The sequence below is a fragment of the Peromyscus eremicus genome, chromosome 2 (assembly GCF_949786415.1).
Source record: "Peromyscus eremicus chromosome 2, PerEre_H2_v1, whole genome shotgun sequence".
NCBI lineage: Eukaryota > Metazoa > Chordata > Mammalia > Rodentia > Cricetidae > Peromyscus > Peromyscus eremicus.
Window position 1 is genome coordinate 136017562 of NC_081417.1, and position 26704 is coordinate 136044265.

Sequence of the window (26704 nt, forward strand, 5' to 3'; positions counted from 1 at the left end):
GGGAACCCAAGAGAGCTCTTACCTGGATGGGAAGGCCCAACCTGTCCTGGTTCTGGGCCTTTCCCTGTCCAGAGTAGGGGAAGGAGAGGGTTGGCTTCCATGGGGGGGAGTAGGAGAGGGATCGAGTCAGCCTCATACGACTGTCCCTCGTTGCAGAGACCTGGGGAGCCTGGGTATCTCTTCCGCCGAGCATCGAGAAGCCCTCCTGAGTGGGATCAGCGCCCTGCAGACTCGAGTGCTGCAGCTACAGGGCCAGGGGGTGCAGGTGTGAGCAGCTCAATCCTGCCCAAGGACCTGCAAGCTGCACCCCCCTTGGGTGGGAGGAGCAAGCGCTCTCTTACTCTTAGTGGGCCCTGAGCGGGTTGGTACCACGTTATCCCCCCATTTCATATCTCCTCTCAACACCTTGCTGACCTAGTGGTCCTACAAAAGAGGTTCAGATCCCTGGAGAGGACCCCAGAGATAACAGCGGGAAGAAGTTTAGGGTGTCAAGGGCAAAGCTGGTTGGGGGAAGACAGTCAATTTTAGTTGTCTTGCCTCAGGCCCCTTGGTCTTCCACGCTCACTGGGGGTTGGGCCTAATCAGTGGGCATCTCATTTCCTCAGAGAGCTTTTAGCCTGCCAGGCAGTAAGGGTCCCTGAGAGAGACCCGTTGGTTGTAGCAGAGGCCACAGCTGCCTGGTCACCTGAGTATGGGACCCTGGGCTAGTGGGTGGTGTCCCTTAATTCCTATGCCTTGGCTAGGTCTGTCTGAACCCTGGTCCCAAGGCCCAAGCAGGAAAGTGGTGCTGAGCTCAGGGACTGGACCCCCCAGGCGGAGACTTCAGAGCTGATGGCTTCCTGCCTTGGGTTAGCAGGTCAGGGTGAGGGCCAGGTTCCTACTAGGGCACACAAGGTCCTGGTGCTCGCCCTGGGCCTGGCTGTCTCATTTGTTTGGGAACTGATTCAGAAGAGCTCAGGGTAGTGGTGGGAGGTGTTGCTCTGCATTCTGGAAAGTAGAGAGAAGGAGAAAGAGACTGAGGAGGCAGTGGTTTTGACAGTCGGGTTCAACCTCCCTGTACAGATGGGGAAGTCAGAGCTTATGATCTCAGAGCCAGGGTTTGATGCCAGACCAAAATCCAGGGAGAAGGCCGACTCTGGAGAGAGCTTGCCCTTCCCCATGGCACCAGCACCATTCCCTGCGCAGCCCAGCGACTCCTCACTGGGTGAGTCCCTTCAGGCTGCTCTGCCCCCACACACCATGCTTCCTCTGTAGAGTGCCTGTGTGTGTGTGTGTGTGTGTGTGTGTGTGTGTGTGTGTGTGTGTGTGTGCGTGTGTGCTGTCCAGAGCCCTTGAAGGAGTGTGGTGCTACCTGACCTATCTGCAAGGGCCCTGGCAGCTGTGAGAACTTGAGACCAAGACTATCCTGGGAGGGCAGAGAGGCTGCTGGATGTGGACAGGACCATGGGGCCAAATTTTTCTACATCATTCCTGATGGCTCCCTGCTCTGTTTCTGCTGTGGTAGGGAAGAAGAGGGGCAGCATGGGCTGGGCCAGCAAGTGGGAGTACAGAGAGGCAGACAGAACACAGTGTGCCGTTGGAGGGATCAGACTAGGAGCGGATTCCCCTGGGGGACAGGAAGGATGGCCAGGTGAACTGTTGACATGTATGTGTCAAGGGGTGTCCAGAAGGCTTCTTAGTCTAAGTCAGAACTCAATAAGGTCTTAAAGGGTAGAGCGTTCTCTCTGTAGGGTGGTTGGAGTTACCAGCAGGCTCAGAATCCAAGCAAGGATCTCTAGCAGAGAGTCTGGGGGCCGGAAGCCACAGCATCTTTGGGGAGTACCCCATAGGGGGGCCAGTGACTCTCAGCAGTGCCTTTGGCCTTGGTCTGCCAGCAGCAGCTCTTCCCTCATCAGAGCCTGCCCCATTTCTGGCTCTCTGCTCCCTGGACACCTGCCTGAGCTCAGTGACTGCAGGAATGCTGGGGTAGACTGGGATACTGCACCCACCTTTGACAGACCTGGGGGAACTGATAGGCCCCCACAGGCTCTTCCTTCATTCTCCCTCCAGGGAAAACTGGCCCAACATCCAAGGCTCATGGGGACCAGTGCCCTGTCTTGGGTGATCAGAACCTCATCCCCATCTCCAGCCACATCAGTCATTCTCAAGGTCAAACTCCTCCTCTCCCCAGTTGTCGGCAGAGGGGTCCCTGGTTGTGTTGGCAAGACTTCGGTGTCCAGGGTAGACCTCCCCTCTGATGAGGAGTGAGGTCCTAGAATCCTGAGAAGGTCCCAGGCCTCAGCCCTGCACAGCACCAGCATGATACAGGGTGCTAGGTCACTGGGGACCCTCCACAGATCTATTTTTATACATGGAACTTGTTTGCTGGACAGAGAGACGTGGCCTGGAACCCATATTGCCCAGTCTGCACCCACCCGGGGAGGGAGGGGCTGGTTGTGGGTGGAGGCTCCTTTGAGGAGCTCTGGAGATGCTTTTTATATTTCTTGGGTTCTATATGCAGTACAAAGTAATAAAAACTTGTCTGTGTTATGGTCCTTCCGTGTGGCATTGTTAAACCACTGAGCAGTTGTGGGTGGAGATTCTGCACACAGATCCTGAGTATGCATTTGCCTGAGATCCTTCTGCTGTGAAGAATGCCACAGTCCAGTGGAGACACAGGAAATGGGACTGGACAAGGGCCAGGGGCACATGGGACACACTGGGTGTCACACGAGGCTGTATCACAAAACCAGTTCAAGCAAGGAAGTTATGTGTGCTGGAGGACGTGGTACCTGCGCAGATGTGGAGCTGGGGACAGAAAATGACCAACAGTTGGATTTGGGATGTTCATAGGAGATGCTTGAAGACTGTTTAGACACGGGTGGATATCTAGGTCTGGACCTTGAAGCATAGATGTGAGCCAGAGACTGACTTCTGGGGTCATCATCGCCTCATGAATGTGGCCTTGGCGGTCCAGCCTCCAAGGCAGCACACAGGGCTCAAAGGGAGTTCCACAGTGTCAGCGAAGCTAAAACTCTTCTGAGGAGTTAGGGAAAATGAGGACACTCACACACTCTCTTGATGGTTTCTTTTTTTTTAATTCTCCTTCCCCCTCCTCTCTACCACACTGCTTATATATCCCAACAAAATCTTTCAGGCAATATGAGAGTCATAGAAGGTTGCATTCCATAGGTAAAGACCTGGCTAAAAACAGAGCCATCCCAACAACTATCATGCGACATATCTATGTAGCCTGTCATGAGCAAGCAAAGAGCTTATTTTCTCAGCCAACCCTTTTATTGATAGGCTGTAAATTGTAGTTACAAAGAAAGGATCAATTACTTATTATCTATCTTGAGAGGTAATCTTATAAGGAATGTTAAAGGAATCATAAACCTAAACTGCTGAAGAGCCCAAGAAAATGAGAAAATTGTGTACTTGAGACCAATCTGAGTGTATAGCCGCTTCACCCCTTTACTTCTGCATTCTTTTTTTTTTTTTTTTTTTTCCTGAGACAGGGCTTCTTTGTGTAGCTTTGGAGGCTGTCCTGGAACTTGCTCTGTAGACCAGGCTGGCCTCGAACTCACTGAGATCCATGAGGTCTGAGCCACTACCGCCCGGCTTGCCCCTGCATTCTTTCAAGCAGGCAAATTAAACTAACTCACGACCATGTAAACATTTTTTAACTAACATTCTGTAATCAGGAATCATAAAGTCTGAATTCTGTTTAAATTTCCAATTTGCCTGGTTGGACAAAGAGAAGCTAAGGGTGTCATAGATTCTCTAGTTTATGCTCAGGTACCACATTCTTTTAGTATCAGCTTAGCTGGCACATTCCATGATACTGTGACGCTTAAATCTTACAATGTACTTTTTTGTCCCGTGTATGATTCCTGACTATCCAAGAAAACCTGTAGCCCTTATTTTGAGGCTACAGAGTCAAATTATTTTCTGTAGCCCTGACTAGTCAAAATTGCACAAATTGAGGTCAGGAATGGGTGCAAGGAATTAATCACTTGCCAGCTAGCAATAATCGGGCTGTTTTTGTATTTTATGACCTAAGCCAGACAGCTCAGCCATGTCCTTACAGATTGCTTTACTGGGAATGTTTATCTTAAAAACCATTAGCAAGGCATCTGGTCTAATTTAAAGCTATTTTGAAGCTTTGTATCAGCTAGTGGTGCTCAGCAATAAAATTAAAGGAATTTGAGCCAGTGTGGCTCCCAGTTAATCATTCATTTGAGCTGTGATCAGAAGCAGCTCCTTATGGGGAACTCATGGGCCCTGACTCTGTAGCATATCCCTGTATTCATTTTTATTCATCAAAATTATACAGCTTAATGAGGGATCATCTTCCTGACAATCTACAGATATAAATGCCCAGTAGCTGGGGATGTATTCATGAGATAAACACACTACAATACAGGCAGTGTAGCAGCAACACATAAAGGCACAACAGAAGCAAAGGACATTCATTCTGGGGTCTGTATCCTCGTAAGCCTTGCTTAAACAAGATATACTCACCAGAGTTTTTCTTTAGGTGGGCTGACACTCTGAGCCCCAGCTGCCACCTGCTGTTCCTCTGACAGGGCTACCAGCAACCACACTGAGGAAGGTTGAAGCCACCATGGGAGGGAGGCCACCCAGGGAGCACAGAGAGTAGAGAGGAGTCCTGGAGAAGCTCCAGCATTACAGGGCAGCTTGGATGGAAGGGCACAGGAGCCAGACTGCAAGGAGCACTAGGAAGGAGAGGCTAGACCGTTAGGAGCACTAACACTGGCCACTCTTCCAGATGACCCAGGTTCAATTCCCAGCACCCACATGGCAGCTTACAACTGTTACTCCAGTTCCAGAGGATCTGGCACTCTCACACAGGCATACATGCAGGCCATCACAGGAACTATGAGTTTCGGTGGGTGTCAGATCCAGAGTGGTGGTGGGGTGTAGGGGAGATGACATTGGTGACTAGACTACATGCTTATTCCAGGCCACTACAGCAAAGAACTACACCCTGGGTGTTGTACATAATGTGCTTATTATCACACAGCTCTGGGGCTGCAAGGCCAAGATCAAGTCTGCATTGCTTCTGCAGACTGAGGGGGAACATCTCTGGGTTTGATCATGGCCATTTTCTGTTTCTCTGCATCTGGTCCATACCAGCCCAGCCCAACAGCCTCATTTAAACTTAATTGTTTCTTCAAAGATGTCATCTGCAAATACAGTCATGTTCAGTTATTGGGGTTAGGATTTCCACAAAGGAGTTTGAGTGGGGAATTATACAGCTCCTAACAATGACCTTAATTTTAGGGGTGCAGAAGTCACAAGAGAAAGATGGGGGGTAGAGCTGAAGAATCTTACAGATTGCAGCAAAGTGCTCCTGCAATGTAGGGTTATTACTAGCAATGTGATACCCCAGGTAGATACAGCATATGGCTGGGAGTTGAAACGGTCTTCTCTGGGCAGTGAGCCTGATCTGGTTTTATGAAGTAGCCTCCTGTTCAGCCAGTGTGTACCAGACACCTACTAGTGGCCAGCACTGGGAGCTAAGATCTCATTGCTTACTACATAGCCTAATATAAAAAGAATGAGGCATAATTCTAGGCACTGTGGACTCCAGAGGCTGTGCCTTGCCTAGTCTTTACCTGACTGGGGATGCTCCCAGAGGAAACCAAGTAGTGAGTTTACTGCCCTTGTTAAGCAGGGCCTGACCTTGGCATTTATGCAGATCACATCTCCCCTCCTGTACTCCTTTGCTGGCTGAAGTTCATGGAGCAACAGAGAGAAATCAGAAACCATTTAGGTTCATAGATGACCTCAAGATGCCTATAGCATGTTAAGTGTGGGCAGGGGAAATGTTTTGACTAAGACCGTTTCATGTAAGAAAAATCCAGAATGCAGACCAAGCTTGTTTCTGAATTGTGACTATCCTCCCTGCCCCCCGGGTGGTTCCCTTGTCTAGGATGGCCTCATATTCACTATGTAGCTAAGGATGACCTTGAACTCCTGATACCCCTGTCTTCAATCCTCACATTCTGGTACCATCACACCTAGTAAATTGTCTTACTTATAATCCTTGAGTGTGTGTTACATTGAATTTTAGGTGTAACAAGGTAGGCAGATTTAGGTGTATATTGTGACAGAGATTTGCTTTGCTTCTCAGGGGTCCTGGGAACACCCTGAAGATGGAAGCCCTTTGGTGGCATAGGATTTCCCTATTATTTTTGGAGACAGGCCTTTCATTACCTTGAGAGAATGGTTGTGCCTGGCTTTCAAAGAACAATGCCTTGATGTCCACTCTCTCACTGATAAACTACTTCACAGGGTGGCCTAGTCTCAAGGAAAGACATGTAGGATCTGTCCAGCAAGGGGCTCCTCAAAATCCCAGGGCCCCGAGGACTTGGAGGAACCTTCTTTTTATTGGTACCCCGGAGTCTTGAGGGAGGATGCCACGGTGCATCTGCTCTTCCACCCTGAGCAGCTCTGGTACAAATTGTCCAGAGGGATGAAGTAGGTCAGAGGAAGATGTCACCTCTGGGGCTTTGAACTAGAAGTCACACCTCACCTCTGCCAAACTAACCCAAACACCGAGGGTGCAATTTGTTCAACGTTATCAAGCCCATTCTCTGAAACACTGGGATGGGGGAACTCAACCCTTCTTTAGGAGGAAGGGACAGTGTAGTCAAAACACCTACTGTGTGTGCACTGTGCATCTTGTTCAACTGAGTTTATGCTGCCAGTGTTGGAAACAGAAGGCAGCACAATAGACCTGGCTTTGGGTAGTGTGGAATTCCACCCGACCCCTGAGGGCAGGCTCAACACAGAGATGGAAGCCTCAGGTGTGGTTAGCTGTAGGCTGTCACTTCTCTTCCAAATTCCACCTCTGACCAGAGGCGGCTTCTCTGTAAAGGGCATACCCAGCAAGCCCAGCAACCAGAGGCTTCTTCTCTATAGAGGGCATACCCAGCGATGCCCCCCAGTTCTTTCCCAGAGTCCTCTGCTACCAGCATTCCATGCAGCCCATCAGTGTGGGGAGCTGGAGGAAACAGAGCCCTGCCTGAGCCCCAGGACTGTGAAGTGAGCAAGAAGCATGATGGTGGGTGCCCTGTCCCTCTTGGCCAAGCCCCACACAGGTTTACTCTGATGTCTTCTGGTTCATCTTCCTTAGCTCCTGGGACAAAGTGTGGGGAACGCAGCTAGCCTGCGTTACCACAGCCCTGGATCTTGGAGTCCCTTTTGGAGGTCAGTGCTTTTGCCCATAGGAAAGGTTTCCCCACTCCTGAGAAGGCAGCTGTCCAGGGATGCCCACTCCAGGAGCTGCGGCGTGACTGCAGCACAGCTGGAGACAACAGGCAGGCTGAGGACTGACTTAAAAACCAAAGCAAACCAACATTTATTGAAAACAGCAATCTTGCAGTAGGACAAGTTGGCTGAAATGCCACTGCTCAGAAAACAACGTGCATGAAAGCCTCAGCGGTAGACAAACTAGAGAGGACTGAAATAACAAGACTGACTACCACAGAGAGCTGTGCAGCGGCTCCTGCAGGAGCACAGGACCCCGCTGCTCCCTGCAGAGCACAAGTCACACGGCCCTGCTCGTAAGGCCTCCAGGACAAGGCTCCAAGCAGTCTACAGGCTGGTGGGACCTGGAGCCACAGACAGCTCACAGTCACTCTGCACCAGGCACACAGAGCCCTTGACTAGGCCTGTGTTCCCGATCCAAACAACTAGAGGTGTGCAGCAAGACACCGGAGCTCTCTGACAGACAGACAGACAGACAGACAGACAGACAGACAGAAGCACCATCCCACGTGTCCGCAAGTGAAACTCTCCATCCAGCGCCCCACAGGCTGGGGGAAGAGGACAGATGTGCGCTCTGCCGCCACCTCTGCTGCCCCGTCGCCACTGCTGTCTTCTCATTTGCCAGTCCGTATGCTGTTGCAGATCTGGGCAAGGCGGCTCTAGAGAGGAGAGAGAGGTCATTTTAAGACATGCCAGGCATGCCAGCCCAGTCAGCGTAGTCTACCCAAGCACAGGATTGTTTTTAAAGACTGATTTTTTTTTTTTTTTTTTTTTTTTGGTTTTTCGAGACAGGGTTTCTCTGTGTAGTTTTGGTGCCTGTCTTGGATCTCACCCTGTAGACCAGGCTGGCCTCGAACTCACAGAGATCCGCCTGGCTCTGCCTCCCAAGTGCTGGGATTAAAGGCGTGCGCCACCACCGCCCGGCTAAAGACTGATTTTTATTTTGTTTTGTTTTTCGAGACAGGGTTTCTCTGTGTAGCCCTGGCTGTCCTGGAACTCACTTTGTAGACCAGGCTGGCCTTGAACTCACAGAGATCCGCCTGCCTCAGCCTCCCAAGTGCTGGGATTAAAGGCGTGCGCCACCACAGCCCGACAAGACTGATTTATTTTTATTTTGTGTGTGTGAATGTGTCTAATGTCTACAGAGGCCAGAAGAGGGCACTGGATCCCCAGGAACTGGAGTTACAGGCTACCATGTTTGCTGGGAGCTAAACCTGGGTCCTCTGAAAGAGCAAGTGGGCCTAATTACTGAGCTGGCTCTCCAGCTTCCCAAGCCCAGATCTCAGGGACTCTTCCTTTTGTTCTTCATTTGTATTGTAAAGTAATCAGAGACTAACTGGAGACTCATTTCTTAAGAGAGACACTGATGCTGGGGGATGACTGTCACAGATGTCTATGGGACCTCAGTACATATTTAGGACCCCAGCTCAAGGCTTGTCTCATTCCTGATGTACACAAAGATGGGCCTCTAGCAGCCATGCCTGTACCCCAAGCTCCCGCCCACACCCAAGCACGGCTGACTGGGCTGTAGGCGGGCTATTCCTCTTGAGAATTTAAACTAAGATAGAAAATGGAACAGTGTTGACAGTAAAGTAAGAGCTGGGCAGTGCTCTGCAAAGCCCCACAAAGGCCAGTGCAAAGGGCAAGCTTCTCCATGTGGAGACGAACCCAGGACTCACCGAGAGCTTCTTAATGTTTCCTATGGCCTCTGGATTCAGCTGAGCAATATCAACCTTCTGTAAGTCACTGGCCAATAGCCGCAAACTCTGCATGGAGGGAGAAAGGGTTAGATGGCATGTCCTTCCAGATGGGAACCTCTGGCAGCAGCCAGTGAACTCAGGGTCCCCTTGATATTCTGCACGTGGTGACAGAAGACAGCTAGGATGGAGAAATGATAATGTAGGCGGACAGTACCAGTATGTTAGACCTCAGGAGACAACGACGCCATCAATGCTATCAGTGGACCACTGGCTGGGTTACACAAGTACAATGCCACACAGACCAAGTCTGAGATCAGACGCCCTCCACTCATGCAGGCTGGCAACCCACTCTGCAGCACTGAGAACCAGACCAGCATGTTTCAGAATCTCTCAAGACCGCTGGAGGTCACGGCCCTACCCCAGTGTGCCTTCCTCTGCGCTCCCCCTAATAGCCATTACTGTACACACAGACGGAACCCAGAGTTGGGCATGGGTCCTCCCAGTTGGGCCACAACCCTGGGAGAGAACACCAGGTCCTGAGTGCTGAGGCAGTGTGGTGACTAGGATCCACCCACTGAAGGGATTCCTCAGGGTCTGTGAGGCAGGCGTGGGGAGCCAACTCAGGGGAAAGAGGCTTCGCTGTGCAGCACACTGGGGCATGGCTTCCCAGCATGCCACTTACCGCACCACCACCCACAGGCACAGTGAGGGAGATCTCTTTGCTGTCAGCGAGAGGGCTGCCGTTGATGGAGATGTTATAAATCTGCTCCCTGGCTGCTGGAGTGCGCAGGCCTGGGGTCTTGAAAACCCTAAAAGAGGAGAACTCAGTGAAGATGGCTTGGCAGACTGAATAATGACACCCTCACAACAAGCCCTTCCAACCCCATCTGGTCTCAAGCTGTAGTTTTCAAATCACACGCTTCTAAGAAGGCAAATTCTAAATTTAGGGAAAACATTTTTCAAGCTGTAATGACTAAACACAGCTGGAGAAAGGAGGCTGCAATTATCAAACATACATCCAGCAAAAGTCAACTCATACCCATGCAAACTGAGGGCCAAAGCTCCGTAATTTCCCACTCATCCACAGAACCAGAAGCACACGGGTTCCTGTGCGTCCAAACGTAGCTCAGTACTTCCACCCCGAGGACCTCTCCAGGGTTAAGGGAGCGGGATTCCGAGACAACATCACACTAATCCCTGAGACATCCTTCTCTACACAGAACTTCAGTATGTATTTCCTCCAAAATGGTGGTAAGTAGATGTCGCAAACAGTGGAGTAGGAATTGAAATAGAAAGTCGCCAGGCGAATCTTTGAGATTGAGGCTAGTCTGGTCTACAGAGCTAGCTCCAGGTCAGCCAGGGCGATACAGAAACCCTGCCTTGAAAAACCAAAAATAAATAATAAAAAAGTGGGAAGTCTTCCTCACCCGAGATAGCCCTTTTCTGTCCTACTCCCTAGAAGCTATTAGTATTTATTTATTTATTTATTTAGGTTTTTCAAGACAGGGCTTCTCTGTGTAGCTTTTGGAACCTGTCCTGGAACTCACTTTGTAGACCAAGCTGGCCTTGAACTCACAGAGATTCACCTGCCTCTGACTCCCGAGTGCTGGGATTAAAGGTGTGCACCACTACCGCCCGGCTGAAGCTATTGGTCTTAATTCCCTATTTTTCTCTATGTCCAAGAGCAACAGGAGCCGCAGTACACCTGGGAAGCAGCCTGGGAGAACTGCTGTGACTGGGAGGCTCCTCCCTTGGAGCACACACCATTCTCATTTCGTCTCATGTAGCCCAGGTTGGCCTCAAACTGGCTATGTGGCCAAGGGTGACCATGAACTGATCTTCCTGCCTCCATCTCCTGAGGGCTGGGATTACCAGTGCATGCTACCATCACTCTGCCTTAACTGTGGCGACACAGGTTTCCTGCCTCATCAGCTAGCCCCCAGGGCAGGTATTAGCTTCTGCTGTAAACAATCTTGTTATGTTGGTTTCAGGAAAGATGCTATCAATTTTCTTCTTTCCAAGGGTACAGGAATAAGGAATAAGACTCCGCTTCCAATACCATCTGAACAGAATCAGAGAAGGCTAAAAGCACAGGCCTTCTGGTCATCACAGGCCAATGCTCTTTCCCCTCATCAGGTAAGGAACTGAAAGCAGTGTCAGGGGAGGGCCAATGGTAGGAAGCTCAACTGTGTGTGTTCTCTCTGAGGTGTCTCACCGAAGATTCAGGAGCATTACCTATACTGTTCACAGCTGGGCTCCACCCAATCCACGGGCTGCTCTCGGTACTTACCTGGAATCAAATCTAGGTGTCACGCCTGGGGTTGGTTTCACCAGAGATGGCTCCAGCCTGCTCATGGCTGGTGTCACAAAATCATTGCTTAACCTGCAGGGAAGAAAGAGCCACGAGGGGTGTCAAGTCACAGGTGCAAGGATGGCAGTAGCTAGAGGCAATGGTCTTGTCAGATGCAGTCCTGCCCCCATCACGTTATGGAACCCTCTGAGTTCCTGGGAGGGGAGCACAATTTGTATCTATTTATAGCCACAGATGGTCATCACAGTAAAGAACTTCCCCGAGATCACACAGTAGTGAGGAGCAGAGAGGCTGAACCCGGCAGCCTGTGGCAGCATGGGACTTCCCAGCCAGGTGGAAGAGCCTGCGGACCATGAGCCTGGTTCTCTCTAGGCAGGTGGCTAACGTCTGTTAGGACATGGTCTGCCCTTCAGAGACAGGCAGTCCAGGGCCTAATTTCCTAAGTTGTTTCCCTTCTCCTCAAAGGGTTTACAGTGGAGTCCGCATGATCCATTTGAGCCCATGGAGAGTCTAAGCAGGATCAGGAGGGCATTTCAAGAAACTATGGGCCTGGAGAGGTGGTTCTACGGTTAAGAGCACTTCCTGCTGTCCAGAGGCCCCACATCCCCAGTGCCCACATTAAGTGGTTCCAGCTGCTATGCCTCATTTCCCAGAGCTCTCTCTGCTTCTGTTTCTACCATGCTGAACGGACTTCTCCACCAAAAACAAAGCAGCACATCTATTTCAGGAAACCATTACCTTTTGCTCCTGCCTCTTCCTTGTACGGACTGGGCTCTCTTCCTGGATGGAGGGCATCTTTTGACCTAAAAGCACAATCAAACAAACCTGAAGTCACACAGAGCCTAGCAAAGGAGAAAAGAAAGATAAAAACAGAGGGAAGGGGAACCAGCTTTTGAAAGGAAAAGTAAAACTCAACATAGGAAGGTTTATCACAGTTGAGCACAGTGGCACATGCTGGTAATCCCAGCACCTGAGAGGCTGAGGCAGGAGGACAGTGAGTTCAAGGCCAACCTGGGCTACACAGTGAGGCTATCTCAAAAACCAGACCAAACACACAAGGGCTTCTGTAGAGAATTCAGTGATTAAAATACGTACAACTTGAGGACTTGAGATAGAAGAAAGACACGGGTCAAGATTAAAGGGAAATCTTGCGTGTATACACAAGCGTGTATGTGTGCACTCAGACATGAGTGACACAGGGAGTCCAGAGATGGATGTTGGGTGTTCCCCCTAGTGTTCCTCTCCTTATTGTTTGAGATAGGCTCTCTCACTGAACTTGGAGCTCACTGATGGGCTGTTCAGGTTGGCTTGTTCCCACTACTTTCCTTCTGGCCCCACTGTCTCCCTTCCCGGCCATCCGTGGGAGTTTTCTAAGGATCTCATTTCTACTTCCCCTCTAGCGCACATCAGCAGCTCCCCGCTCTGCTTACTCCAGCACAGTCTTCTCAGCTGGGATGAATATATAAAGACCCAGGGTCAGAGAGTCTCTCCACCCTGCTGAGCTCTAGGCTGGAATCCTGTCTACACATCCTGAAAAGTACTTAACTCAGCAGGGCAGGCAATTGGCAGGTGCTCTCTGGAGCCTTAATCAGAGGCTCTGCCTTTTCAGGGGTCCTACAGTCACTGGATGGCCACTGTCTAGTCTAGAAAGCATTTACCATCTCTGGTTTCTCCTTTCTTAGGCCAACCAAGCTCACTTTTTCTTTTTTCTTTTTTTTACTTATAAATGCCCAGCCTTAGCTTGGCTTGTTTCTGGCCAGCTTTTGTTTCTTTTGCTTTTTTTTTTTATTATTAAAAAAATTTTTTTTTCCATTTTACATTCCAACCCCTGTTCCCCTTCCCTCCTCTTCTTTCGCACCCCCTCCCCCCCAATCCCATCCCCATCCCCTCCTCATAGGCAGTAAGGCCTTCCTTGGGCAGTCAACACAGGCTGGCACACCAAGTTGGGGCAAGCCCAAGCCCATCCCGCCTGCATCACGGCAGAGTAAGGCATTACACCATAGGGAACGGGGCTCTAGAGAGCCAGTTCGTGTACCTGGGAGGACGTGAGTCCTGGCCTCATTGCCAGGGGACCCACAAACACATCAAGCCACGCAACTGTCACCCACATTAGCGGGCCTAGTGTGGTCCCATGCAGGCTCCCCAGCTGTCAGTCCAGAGTCCATGAGCTGCCACTAGCTTGGATCAGTTATCTCACTTTTTCTTGCTAACACTCACCCCAGAAACATCCCTACTTCTTTTTAAACAGGCACTACACTTCAGGTTATCCTTACTATGCCCCTTGCCTTCCTTTTCCCTCTTCCATTCATTCTGAATAGTTCTGAAATAACGACAGCTCTTACAGCTCTTACTAGTGCCTAGCTGACAGAATGGAAACTCAAGCTTGGTATATGAGCATCCATTATCTGGTCTTTACTTTCCTCCATTATTCTCACAGCTTCTATCCCAGCCATACCAAACCACTTCCTGCTCCTCAGACAGACTTTCCTCACCTGTCCTGAACTCTTGTCCCTTTCTTCTTTAGCTAGTGAAGCTTCTTCTGAAAGGATTGGCTGGGTGTGTCCTACAGCTTCCTCCTCCCTCTTCTTCCTGATCCACACACTTTACACTTGTATCTATAGTGACTTGTGCTATTTGACACATAAAGTGCAATCTTCTCAGTCTGTGAACTCTGCCAGAACAACACTGTATTCCACATTAAAAAAAAATTGATTTGTTCAGGTGTTTTGCCTGCATGTATGTATGTGTGCCACAAGTGTGCCTGGGAGCCATGGAGGCCAGTAGGTGGTGTCAGATCCCTTGAAACTGGAGTTACACACAGCAGTGAGCCTCCACAGGCACTAGGAATTGAACTAGGGTCCTCAAGAGCAGCCAGTGCTCTAAAGTGCAGAACCACCTCTTGTAGTGGGTAGCCATTCCAGCTTTGATCTGGAAGTTCCAACTCCCATGAGGCTTTGGTAACTGTCACGCCTACAAGGTGGGGCCGAGAGAGGACCCTGAAGACCCGAGATCTGGATGTGCCGGCTCTCTTGGTTCCTGGACCCTGGATGCTGGAGGTAGACCGAGCAGAGTTCTCCAGAGAACACTGCCGGACTGTGCTACACCTTTCCCAGACCCTGTAAACTATCCCTTCATTTGTGAGTTACCCCACAAAATAAACTTCCCTTTTAACTACGTGGAGTGGCCTTAATAATTTCACTAATAATCTCTCCAGCCTTATCCCAAGTCTTTCTGTCTTTGTGTAACTCCCTAACCTGAATTCCTACTTACTCTTGTAGATCGAAGAGTCTTATGATTCTTTTCCTCCTCTTCTTCCATTATCGCTTCATCCACCTGGATTACCTTCCGCTCTGTAACAAACAGTCTTAAGAGTTACTTCGCTCGAAACCTGTTCAGCTCGGGGGTGGGGGTGGGGTGGGGTGTCCATAGCACTGCCTTCCATGTAAGAGCCCCTCAGATATGAGAATTTGTTATTTCTGCTGGAATCATTCATCTTAAACATCCCTTGTACTCCTTGTTCTTCCTAAGGTAACTATAATAATAATGTTATTTACAAATAGCAATGTGATAACTAGTAGTTGTTTTGGGGTGGTGGAGGTTGTTTTTGAGACAGGTTTTCTCTGTGTAGTCTTGGCTGTCCTGGAACGCACTCTGTAGACCAGGCTGGCCTCAGACGCACAGAGATCCACCTGCCTCTGCCTCCCAAGTGCTGGGATTAAAGGTATGTGCCACTACCATCTGGCTATTACTAGTAGTTTTTATAACTTGTGTTTCGTACTGTCCAATTGGCCTTATGTTCATTCATTCCACAAATAACTACAGGCACAATTCTAGGGTTTGCGGATACAGAAGCAACAACCCTCCACACCCATTCTTATACAGAGTACCTGTTTCAAGTCTTATAACCTTGTCAAGTGGGGACACCCTGTTATATATAAGGCAACTGGTGAGTTTATTAAAGCCATCTGGACTAGTAAGCGGCAGCACCAGGTCTCATACTCATCTGTTTTGTTGTTGTTATTGTTTTTTTGGTAGTTTTCTCATTTGTTTTTTGAGATAGCGTCTTGCTACATAACCTAGGCAGGTTTCAAACTCACTATATAACCCAAGCTGGCCTCAAACTTGGAATTCTCATGCTTTAACCTCCCAAGTGCTGGCTGGGATTACAGGTACATGCCATCACTCTTAGCCCAAATCTGTCTTAATCAGAATGCTGGGCTGGTCCTTTGGTAGCACTACATAGTGGGTTTTTTTTTTTACTTGTTTGTTTGTTTTTTTTTTTTAAACCACTCTGATTGTTTTCTTTGTTTAAAACTTCTTTTTAAAAAAGATTTCCTGAAGCCGGGCGTTGGTGGCGCACGCCTTTAATCCCAGCACTCGGGAGGCAGAGCCAGGCGGATCTCTGTGAGTTCGAGGCCAGCCTGGGCTACCAAGTGAGTTCCAGGAAAAGGCGCAAAGCTACACAGAGAAACCCTGTCTCGAAAAACCAAAAAAAAAAAAAAAAAAAAAAAAAAAAAAAAAAAGATTTCCTGGAGGGCTAGAGAGATGGCTCAATGCTTAAAATCACTTGATGCTCCTCTATAGGGACTCAAATTCAGTTCCCAGCACTGAAGTAGTGGTTCACAATGATCTGAACTCCAGTTTCAGAGCATCTGATGCCCCCTCTGACTTCCTCAGGCACCAGGCATGCATGTGATGCATATACATACATGCAGACAAAACACTCAAACACACAAAATAAATAAATCTTAAAAAACAAAACAAAACAAACAAACAAACAAACAAACAAAACAACAACAATAAAAACACCAGAGTTGGGTGGCGGTGTCGCACGCCTTTAATCCCAGCACTGGGGAGGCAGAGCCAAGAGGATCTCTGTGTGTTTGAGCCCAGCCTGGTCTAAAGAGTAAGTTCCAGGATAGGCACCAAAACTACACAGAGAAACCCTGTCTCAAAAAACCAAAAACCAAACCAAACCAAAACAAAACAACAGAACAAAACAAATTTGCTAAATAAATACAAGTTAGGAGCTAGAAAATCTTGAGCAGGGGTTACAGAGAAAATTCAGGTATTGAGTCATGGTGGTGGGAGAGATCAGACTAAACACTCTAGCCCTTTTTATTAGCCGTGACCTTGACACATAAAATAATTGTGTGTGTTTGTGTGTGTGTGTGTGTGTGTGTGTGTGTGTGTGTGTGTGTGTGTGTTTTCTGAGACGGTCTCAGGTAACCCAGGCTGGTTTCATACTCACTCTGTTGCTGAGGCTGAGCTTGAACTACTGATACCCCTGCCTCCACCTCCCAAATACTGGGATGACAGGTATGTGCCACCATGGATGGTTTTCTTTTTCTTTTCTCTTCCTCTGTGTGTGTGTGTGTGTGTGTGTGTGTGTGTGTGTGTGTGTGTGGTGTTTCCCAAGACAGGGTTTTTCTGTGTAGCCCTAGCTGTCCTAGAACTTGCTCTGTAGACCAGGATGGCCTCGAACTTACATATTCACCTGCCTCTCTCTCCCCAGTACTGCTCAGTTTGTTTTTCATTTAATAGCTTCCCTTTAGCTGAAGCTGAGAGGTCAAAGCGTTGGTTATAAGAACACTTGTTAACTGCTGATTGATGATGGGCCTGGTGTGTTCAGTTCTACCCACTAACTATTAAGTAAGCAAAACTTAGGGAACTCAAAGAAAAAGTGATATTATCTAAACATATGACAGTAGAGGCATGGTGGTACACCTTTTTTTTTTTTTTTTTTTTTTTTTTGTGGTGCATACTTTTAACCACAGCACTTGGGAGGCAGAGGCAGGCAGATCTCTGCCAGTTCAAGTCCAGCCTGGTCTCCACAGAGAAGTTCCAGGATAGCAAGGGCTGTGTAGGCAAACTCCATCTTAAAAACAAAACACCTGGGCTGGAGAGATGGCTCAGAGGTTAAAAGCACCGACTGCTCTTCCAGAGGTCCTGAGTTCAATTCCCAGCAACCACATGGTGGCTCACAACCATCTGTAATTAGATCTGGCGCCCTCTTCTGTATACATAATAAATAAATAAATCTTTAAAAAACAAAACAAAACACCCAAACCAACCAACCAACAAAATATAGAGGGACCTGACAGACTGAACATGCGGCCAGGAACTCTAGCCCAATTCCATCCTGTATGCAGGGGGCAAACACCTCATGCTTTCTTCACTCTACAAGGCAGGTGTGATGGAAGCTGTCAGAATTAACAATGGTTCTGGTTCAGGTGACTGTCAAACGCCCCCTGGAGAGCAGCCTGAACATCCAGGCATGGTAAGGTCTAACCCTCACCAGGATGGGATGCATCAAGCTGCCACCAAGCAATGACAGTGGCATGTGGTCCAGTTCTTTTTTATTTTTTATTTTTAAAGGTCTATGCCTTAATCTACCCAACCTGATTCCAGGCTCATTAGTTATAGTTTGGCTTCCCAAAGAACTGCTTCTGAGCTGGCAAGATGGTTCAGTGGGTGCTGCCACCAAGCCTCATGACCTGAGTTGAATCCCTTGGATCTATACCTTTAGTAGAAGAGAACCAATTACTGTAAGTTGTAGTACACACCAGCCCATTCCCAAACAAACAAATGTAGCAACAGTCCCACAGTATGGGATATGCCTGTGAGATGATTCTGCACAGGCAGCTCACTGAACTTAAATGCTGAGGTGTTTCTTTGCAATTCTTTTCAGTCCTGCTGATGATGCTAGAGAGAAATACTTCTGGAGGCACTGAGGCCTGGCTTCCAGCACACACACACACACACACACACACACACACACACACACACACCCTTCTTTTTTTTCTTTTGTTAGTTTTTCTTTGTACTACCTGTCTCTGCCTCTAGAGTGCTGGGATTAAAAGCATGCACCACCACCTCCCAATACCCTCCTTTCACAAATCAAGTTTTTATACTCACAAAACCATGGGCCAAATAGTCTCAGCAGAGCGAGACACGCCAATGAGGCCTGGTCTGGACCTCAGCTCTCTGTCCCCTGAGGGGCTGTGAATGCACTCACACCAGGCATGCTGGCACATGCCTCTAATCCCAGCACTGAAGTAGGATAGCCAGTTCCAGGCTCTCTTGCATAACACACAGACTCTGACTCAAATTACTAAAGGTCTTGGGAGATGGATCAATGGAAACCAGGCAAGCAAGCGTGAGGAATGGAGTTCAGACACCCAGAACCCAGGGAAATCCCATCTGTAATCCCAGCCCTCAGGGAGTAGAGAGAGGGCATGTGGTAAGCTGGCTAGCTAGACTGGCTGAAGAGGCAAGCTCTGTCTTCAGCAAGAGACCCTACATCAATAAAGTGACATTAACACCCAATGTTAGCCTCTGTCTCCACACACACTCACATATACTATAAACATATACACATACAAATAAAATTATACAAAAGAAAAGTACTCACTTTTGACAGATTTCAAAGGTGTCTGAATAGCTTCAGCTGTTAACTTGTTTATTTCTGTGATGTCTATATCAGCCTGTGACAAACGGCCAGAAAGCACAGGCTTAGTCCAGCGTGTATAGAAACAGTAAATCAAAGTACAAACTAATTATAAACCTACCACACAACTCAAGACCTAAGACCTTGCCAATAACTTGCTTCTGGCTATGTGTTCTTTCCTGGTTCTGTTTCTTTGCCTCTCCTGTCATTCCTCAGAGGCAAACCATGATTATTCCATTTGTTTAGAAGAGTGTTTATCGGGCTGGAGAGATGGCTCAGGGGTTAGGAGCACTGGCTGCTCTTTCAGAGGACCCAGGTTCAATTCCCAGCACCCACAAGGCAGCTCACAGCTGTCTGTAACTACCATTCCACGAGATCTGACACCTTCACACCAATGCACATAAAATAAAATTAAATAAATTTTTTAAAAAAGAGAGCTTATTGATTTGGTTCTGTCCATATATACATGTATGTATGTTTGTATACACACACACACACACACACACACACACACACTTTTTCAGAATGTGAGAAAACACTTTTTCAGTTTTGCTTGCATATTTGTGAGGTTGGTTTGTTTCAGACAGGGTCTTCCTACACAGCCAAGAGGAGACTGGGTTCGTAGTCAGTCCTTTCTTCATGGAACACTGAAGTCCCACGAAGCATGAGTGGCACAGGATTGATGGGTGGGTTGGCACGGAGTGCAGAAAGTGATTAGGAGAATTCTGAGGCTGTCTACACTCAGCAAGAAACAGTTCTCAGCCGGGCGGTGGTGGCGCACGCCTTTAATCCCAGCACTCGGGAGGCAGAGCCAGGCGGATCTCTGTGAGTTCGAGGCCAGCCTGGGCTATCAAGTGAGTTCCAGGAGAGGCGCAAAGCTACACAGAGAAACCCTGTCTCGAAAAACAAAAACAAAAACAAAAAAAAAAGAAAGAAACAGTTCTCTAACAGATTAGGGATGTCTACCTAGCAGGCTTTGAACTCACTACTAGTGGCAGTCTATGGACACAGTGCAAGAGTTAACACTACAGGCCTAACTGTGAGGTTGGACCTTGGCTAGCTTCTGAGAACAAGGATTTCAGGATTCCTTATTCCTGCTAACAATAGTTCTCTGTGCTTAAACTTAGTGCAAATAAATATAGTTTACATGTTATCAACACCTGCTTTTCTAGGCAGAGGATGCCCTCATAAAAATCTATATGGAGTCTTGAGTGAGCTTTTCTGCTAAGAAAACGTTCACGTACATGGAATTAAGTTTGTCCTGTGACTCCACTGGAAGGGGACTCCTGGAAGCTTATACTTGGCTTCCTCGGGTTTGGTTTTGTTAAGACAGGGTCACTCTATGTAGTCCCAAATGTCCTAGAATTCACTATGTAGACTAGGCTGCCCCCCATCTCCAGAGATTCACCTACTGCTGTGTCCTGAGTGCTTGGATTAAAAGTGTGAGCCACCATGCCTACCCTCGGCTTCCTCTGAACTTTGACACACGCACTATGTCACCCTGCTTGTTCTGCTTTGCATTCTTGTGATAGGTCACTGCCACCTGTGTAACTAGATGCTGAGGCTGGGAGTCTTCATAGGGAATCACCAAACCTGTAACTGCAGTGTCTGAGAAGCTGAGGCAGGAGGATCAACATGTTCAAGGTAAGCTTGGCTATACAGTGGTCTTGGGAGCACCAATAAACCTAGTTAGGAGCTTTGGGGCCAAAGTATCATTTCTTCCCTGGATTTCAAATCAAAGCTAAATTGGAATTCTTTCAGTTTGGTGTGGTAGTGTTGGATCTCCCACATTACATCAGGTTTATTTGCAGTTCTACATATCTGACTAATTTAAAATGAGAGAGACATATTAGCTAATGAGCATGATTCAGCTAGAATGTTTTGAAACATGAACTCTGGGTTTCTGCAGGGGGATGAGTGAAATGAATCACGGGAACTTATTATAACAAGAGAGCATGGAGTAAGACTGCTGTACTGGCTTCTGGTTGGTTTGCCTGTTTCCACCCTCCTACAGCACACACCCCTCAACACTTCAACAACTGGCTCCTATTCTCTTTAACTTCTGAAGCTGATAAACACCAGCTACTCAGTAAGACTGTGAACCCTCAAGTCACTGTAAACTTTCAATCCAGGACTCCAATTTTGATGAATTCAAATTATGATAAACTTTCTCCCCAAGAAAACAGGCGAGTGTGTGTACGTACTGTTTATATATGATTTTATCATGCCTAAGGACTCTGTGAAGGCCAATGCTGGACTAGCTCCCAACTGTGTCTAACAGAACTTTCTGCAATGACAGAAACATTCTACTGCTGTGCTGTCCAACATGGTTGCTACTAGTAACACGGCTGCTGGCCATCACAGATGTGGCTGGTGTCTGAAGAAAGAAATCCTTCATTTTTGCCTCCCACCATGCTGCCTTCAGTCTTGGGAATGATGCTAGGAAAAGACATGAAAAGGGCTATGGTGTACTGAGTCTCTGAGTCTCCGGAAAGTGACTGAGTCTTTAGCAGTGTGGCATGATAAGAACAATCTCTATGTTTCCCAGTTTCCTAGGGTAGGTCACAGCCTAATAGATTTTTTTGTTTTTGTTTTTCCGAGACAGGGTTTCTCTGTGTAGTTTTGGTGCCTGTCCTGGAAATCACTCTGTAGACCAGGTCAGCCTTGAACTCAGAGATCTACCTGCCTCTGCCTCCCAAGTGCTGGGGAATAAAGGCGTGCGCCACTGCCTCCTGGCTCAAGTTCTTGTTTTTAAGCCCTTACTTTAAGTCCCACCCCCAATGCCCATGAACTCCCTTGTTGATCTACATTGATATGTTTATAAACTAATCTATTACCAGTTTATTTCATAGACTAACATTATTCACCTTTCAGAGGGAAAGGAAAAACACAAACTTCCCTACCACATGTCATGGCAAGGTGTTGGGAGAGGCCATGGAACTCCCATGCCCTTCTGCTGTGCCCCCCGTCCCCACCCCTGGTAGCTCTCAAACTCTGTTTGAGTGTATGGAAGTGTACAGGTATGACTGATTGTTGGTCATTGGTGACCAGCTTACTTTTAGCCCTTCCTTCCACAGGAGGAGGTGCTCTTAGCTCCAATCCTCTGAGGGTACAGTTGAGTTCCCTGGCAACAGGACCCCATCCAGTGTTGTCTGAGGACTTTCCATGTCACTTCATTAACACAAACTCGGGCAAGGTTGAAAGATGCTTGTTATGACTAGCAAAGGACTCTCACCACTGTAACCATGGAGATATACAGGCTAAAAGGCCAAATATTCTGATATAAGATCGTCTTATTTCTGTAGTCTCAGGAAATTCTAAGAGGGCAGAGGAAAGGGACTGGAGAGGTGAGCAGGAAGACCACAACTTCTAGGCCAGCCTGGGTGAGACTGTCTCAGGAAATCAAAAAGTAAATAAAATGGAATAGTATTTGCATATAACGTAAACATGTGTTATTATATATTTTCAACTCTCTCTAAACAAGTCAAAACCCAACACAGTCTGGAGGAGACCAGCTCCCCAGAACTGCTCCAGGGTTGTGAATAGAAGACCTCAGAGTAGCCAGATATTAGAAAAAAATTTTTTTTTTTAATCTGACGGTATTTAGAAATAAGTTTCCATCTATCTGACAGGTAAATAAGGAAACACACACTTTCTGATGGTAACTTCTCTCTCTCTCTTTTTTTTTTTTTGGCGGGGGTGGGGGGTGGGAAGGTGGTGGTGGTGGTGGTTTCGAGACAGGGTTTCTCTGTGAAGCAGTCCTGGCTATCCTGGAACTTACTCTGTAGACCAGGCTGGCCTTGAACTCACAGAGATCCACCTACCTGGTAACTTTCTCTTTTACTTCATCTTAAAAATCTTTCTCTGGAAATCTGTCTCCACACATCTACATCTCTTAACATACAGCTATGTATCTCTTTTTATATACATACATCTCAGAATCTTTCTGAAAATCTCTCTTGCTCTCTATCCTACCTAGTCACTCACTCTCTTTCCTCAGACTCCCTCCGCACACCTACACCCACATTCTGACACTCTCTCATTCCTTCTCTCTCTGACAGCCAAACTCTGGACAATTATATGTTACATTTTTAGGGTCACAAAGCATTTCTTGAGTAAACAATCAGAGACAGAGCCAAACTGATACACTTAAGGAATCACACAGTTTCTCTCAGGCTAGGAAGGTCACATTGACTGGCCAGCCAGTAACGCTTGGCCAAGCACTTAGCCTATTGTTAGGGTTCTCAGACAGAAAGTAAACAGTTGCTTCAAGTCTGACCTTGAATCAGTGATAAACACCTGGGAATTCATCCTTGTGTATTTGTCTCCAGGAGCAGCCAGTTTGCTTTGAATATGTTCTGGAGTCTAAAATTAGCTGTCTTTGTGACTGAAAATACTATTCTCTCCTGCATCAGTTACAAAAAATATTCTATTATTATTAGAAATATACAGCTTAAGTAGAAATCATCTTCCTGACCATCCACAGCAGCATGTGTACCCATGTACCAAAGATGGAATATTTTTACAAGATAAACACACAAACAGTGGGGAAAATACCCATAGCTGTTATTAGGGAAGAAAGGAAGCGGCACATGAGAAAAATTACAGACAGAAACAACCAGTCATTTACAGTCAGTGACTCCACGGCTTTGCCAAGTGGGGCTCCCCACCTGGTGGGTCGACCTGTTAAGTACTAGTTGTCACCTGCTGTATACTTCCACGCCCCCCTGCATGGCACTTAGAGAGTAAGTATGTACATAGGCAGTGTGGATGCAATCTATTTTTTTCTGAATATTTCTGACGCATGGTTGCTTGCAACCCAAGATGAGGAACTCACAGGAGAGGGGGGTGTCACACAACACACTCCCTTTAAGGACTGAGATCTATTTGGACTTCATGCATGACACAGATAATGTCCTCTGATGAAGCCTTTTCTACAGTACATACCCAACAGTAGGATTTTATGACAGAATTAAACTTAGAAACCAACCAACTCAAAAACAGGATGGGTTCACTTACTGTTGCTGCCTCTTCCAGGGCCTGCTTGTTTCCTCCAAGGGCTTTAAAAAGAACATCATATTTAGTTACTACGAGGTTTGAATGATCAATCAAATTATCAATTATCTTTCTCAAACTGGATCAATGAAGCCTTTGGTCTAGCACTGCCTTTCACAATCAATCTTTCAGTCAGACTCCTCCCTGTTGTAGCTACTCTACTTTCTATGTCCTCAAAGTTCCTGTTGTTTCCCAAGTGCAGCTGTCCCCATGGCTCAGTGCTTTGATACCTAGTATTTCTTCTGCTCAGTTCACTTCCCTACCCTACAAATTTCTATTTGTTCTTTAAAATTCAGCTCAAACGCCACACTCAAACTGTTAATGTTTCTATGATAATGACTGCTGCAAACTGTAAATACATACATAAATAGAACATAGCAAATTACTCAAAAGCTACTAAAGCTACTTAGGTGTCTACTCCTGCCTGAACTGAATTCCAGAGATAATATCTCTTGGTCCTGGTAAAAACCTGGCATAGTAAATGTGCAGACTAAAAAGGTCTTTGTAGAATGAAAACTTAGGTTAGCTCCTCTTGTTAGAAATCCTCATGGAATCCTGTGTATACAGTTAAGATCTTGGGCCTTATAAACAGAAAGCCTGGGGCTAAAATAGACTCTGCCTGTAACATGAGAGCCTGAGTAAAGTATCTCTGTGCCTTATTTTGCCATTCTAAAATTGATCTACTGTCTGGCATGGTGGTGCACACCTTTAATCCCAGGACTCGGGAGGCAGGTAGGTGGATCTCTGAGTTCAAGGCCACTTTGGTCTACCTAAGAGAAGTCCAGGATAGCCAGGGCCACAAAGGGACCCTGTCTCAAAAACAGAACTGGCTTACTATCATGGTTAACTTGTACTTACTGGCTACTACTCCTATTTTTTTTTTTTTTTTGTAGTATTTAAAAACTCTAATTCTATATGAAAACATTTTTTCAAGACAGGGTTTCTCTGTGTAGCCTTGGCTGTCCTGGAATTCACTCTGTAGACCAGGCTGGCCCTGAACTCACAGAGATCTGCTGCCTCTGCCTCCCGAGTGCTGGGATTAAAGGCGTGTGTCACCATCACCCAGCTTCTATATGAGTTTTTAAATGACCCTTCTCCACTAGCCTATAAGCCTCTAGTGAGGGACAGTGCCTGTTTTACTCCTTACTGCATCTCTCGTACCTAGCATAGTGACTGACACTCAACTCTGGAGAAATGAATGAACACATGGATTAATAAGGCATGTCAGAAGAATCACGGCTCTTGTGAGCATCACATGCACTCCTACCCAGGAAGAAAGACACACACTGGTAGTTACTAGTGACGAGGAAAATAGAGAAAGTGGAAGCCACCTAATGGATGGGAGAGAAAGGAGCCTCCAGGTTGGACTGAAGTTTAACAAGTGGTGGGAAATGGTTGGGATTTTTCTCTGGTCAGAAAAACACTCCTGCCTTTGCAGTTCATAAGTGACTTGCTCATTTTTAAACTGGCGATTTCCACAAGAAAGAGCTGTTTGAGCATACTGTTCTAATTCACCTCTGACAACGCCAAATCATTTTTTTCTTAACTTATTCATTCATTTTTAAAAGTGAGTATACACAGTATTTCCTGATGTGTGAAAATTATGTGAAGTTGACATTTCAGTGTGCCCAGAAATGAAATTCATCATGGCTCTTTTGGAACTATAACAGACATCCAGTTCCAGAAATCTAAAATATTTGTTTCCTGGCCTATTAAGAGAAAAAGTCTGCCTACCCAGGTGGATGACAGTCCTAGGTGAGACTGAGCAGTAGGGTGGATTTAGATCACAAATCCCTCTCTTTCTCCCCTAAATATGGATATGCCTCCTCCACTCTCTCCTTGGACAGACAGAGAGATGACGAGAACGTGTTGCTGTGCTGTGACCTTGCAATTCTCTCCCTCCTCTGTAAAGCCGCAGGACAACTTTATAGTCCTACCTAGTGCCCGCGACCTTGCCTATCGGCAGGCAGGCCAGCTTAAGCTTGGTCATGTCAGTGTGGAACACCCTCTCCACACCCCTGAAAGCCTTCAAGAATCAGAAGCTTGCTTTGTCCTCCGGACCTGAAGGTGCTCTCTTCCTTAAAGCCCCATCAAGCTACCTAACCTCTGGTATATGTCTGTTAGTGCTCTCCCACTCAGCTGTGAGCGTGAGACGCGCTGTCCTAATCATGCTCATCTGAGGGGTAATTCATGTCAGCTTCCTTCCTATGGGCCTGCCATTCTTTCGTAAGTTATGACAGGCGGCAATTTCCCGCGGGTGGTTATGTTAGACCTCCTTAAGAACGAGTCCCTACAACAAAGCTTTCAAGAAAAGCCCTAGTCGGCTACCGGAAAAGAAGCTAGCAGCACTTACCAAAGTAGTCCAGCCAGTTCATCTCGCGCAGCGCCTTGGGGAGCCGAAGGATCTCGATGTTGTACAGGTTTTCCACCTCCTTGAGGAGGTTCTGTCTGTCCGACTCGATTTGCTTGGTTCGAATTTGCACTGCCAAGAAGGGAAAGCCGACGGATCCCGTGTCAACAAGGATGCGACGCCGTCGCACCCGCGCCCCAACCCGCCCGACACTCGCGACCGCCGCGAATCCGCCCCTTACCCTCGCGGTCGAAGTCCTTCAGGAAGGAGGCGAGCTTGCGGTTCCGCAGCGCGCTGGTCTTGGTGCTGCGAGTGCGGCCCTTCCTGGGAGCCATGGCGCCGGGGTGTGGGCTACGTCGAGCGAAGGACCGAGCAGCCGGGCAGCGGGTGAGACCCGGAAAGAGCGGGTGAGCGACCGCGGAGCACCGGGAATTCAGTCGTTGCAGTCTAGGTACCCAGAAGTCTGCGGACGCGTACCTGCAGGCCCCGAAACACACAAACAGGAAACCCTGCAGCTCCCGCTGAGAGGCAGGCTGCTCCTCTGCTAACCGCCACCCAAT

At 47.6% G+C, this 26704-nt stretch overlaps 2 protein-coding genes across 2 annotated transcripts in view; one reads left to right on the forward strand and one right to left on the reverse strand.

The window, feature by feature from the left end:
- Positions 1-2534, forward strand: part of Epha10 (EPH receptor A10) — a 36759-nt gene extending 34225 nt beyond the window's left edge. Inside the window, exon 17 of the mRNA XM_059254939.1 lies at positions 157-2534. Within this exon, the coding sequence (XP_059110922.1) occupies positions 157-271 (115 nt within the window). The 3' untranslated portion in view covers positions 272-2534. The remainder of the gene's footprint in view (positions 1-156) is intronic.
- Positions 2535-7762: 5228 nt separating this feature from the next.
- On the reverse strand, positions 7763-26704 carry Cdca8 (cell division cycle associated 8). Its single transcript, XM_059254941.1, has 10 exons — positions 26386-26704; positions 26148-26276; positions 23759-23799; positions 18704-18776; positions 14560-14639; positions 12028-12092; positions 11269-11361; positions 9661-9787; positions 8958-9044; positions 7763-7937 (listed from the first exon to the last, which is right to left on the reverse strand). Exons 1-10 carry the CDS (start codon positions 26477-26479, stop codon positions 7893-7895), a joined length of 834 nt encoding a protein of 277 aa, XP_059110924.1. The 5' UTR covers positions 26480-26704; the 3' UTR covers positions 7763-7892.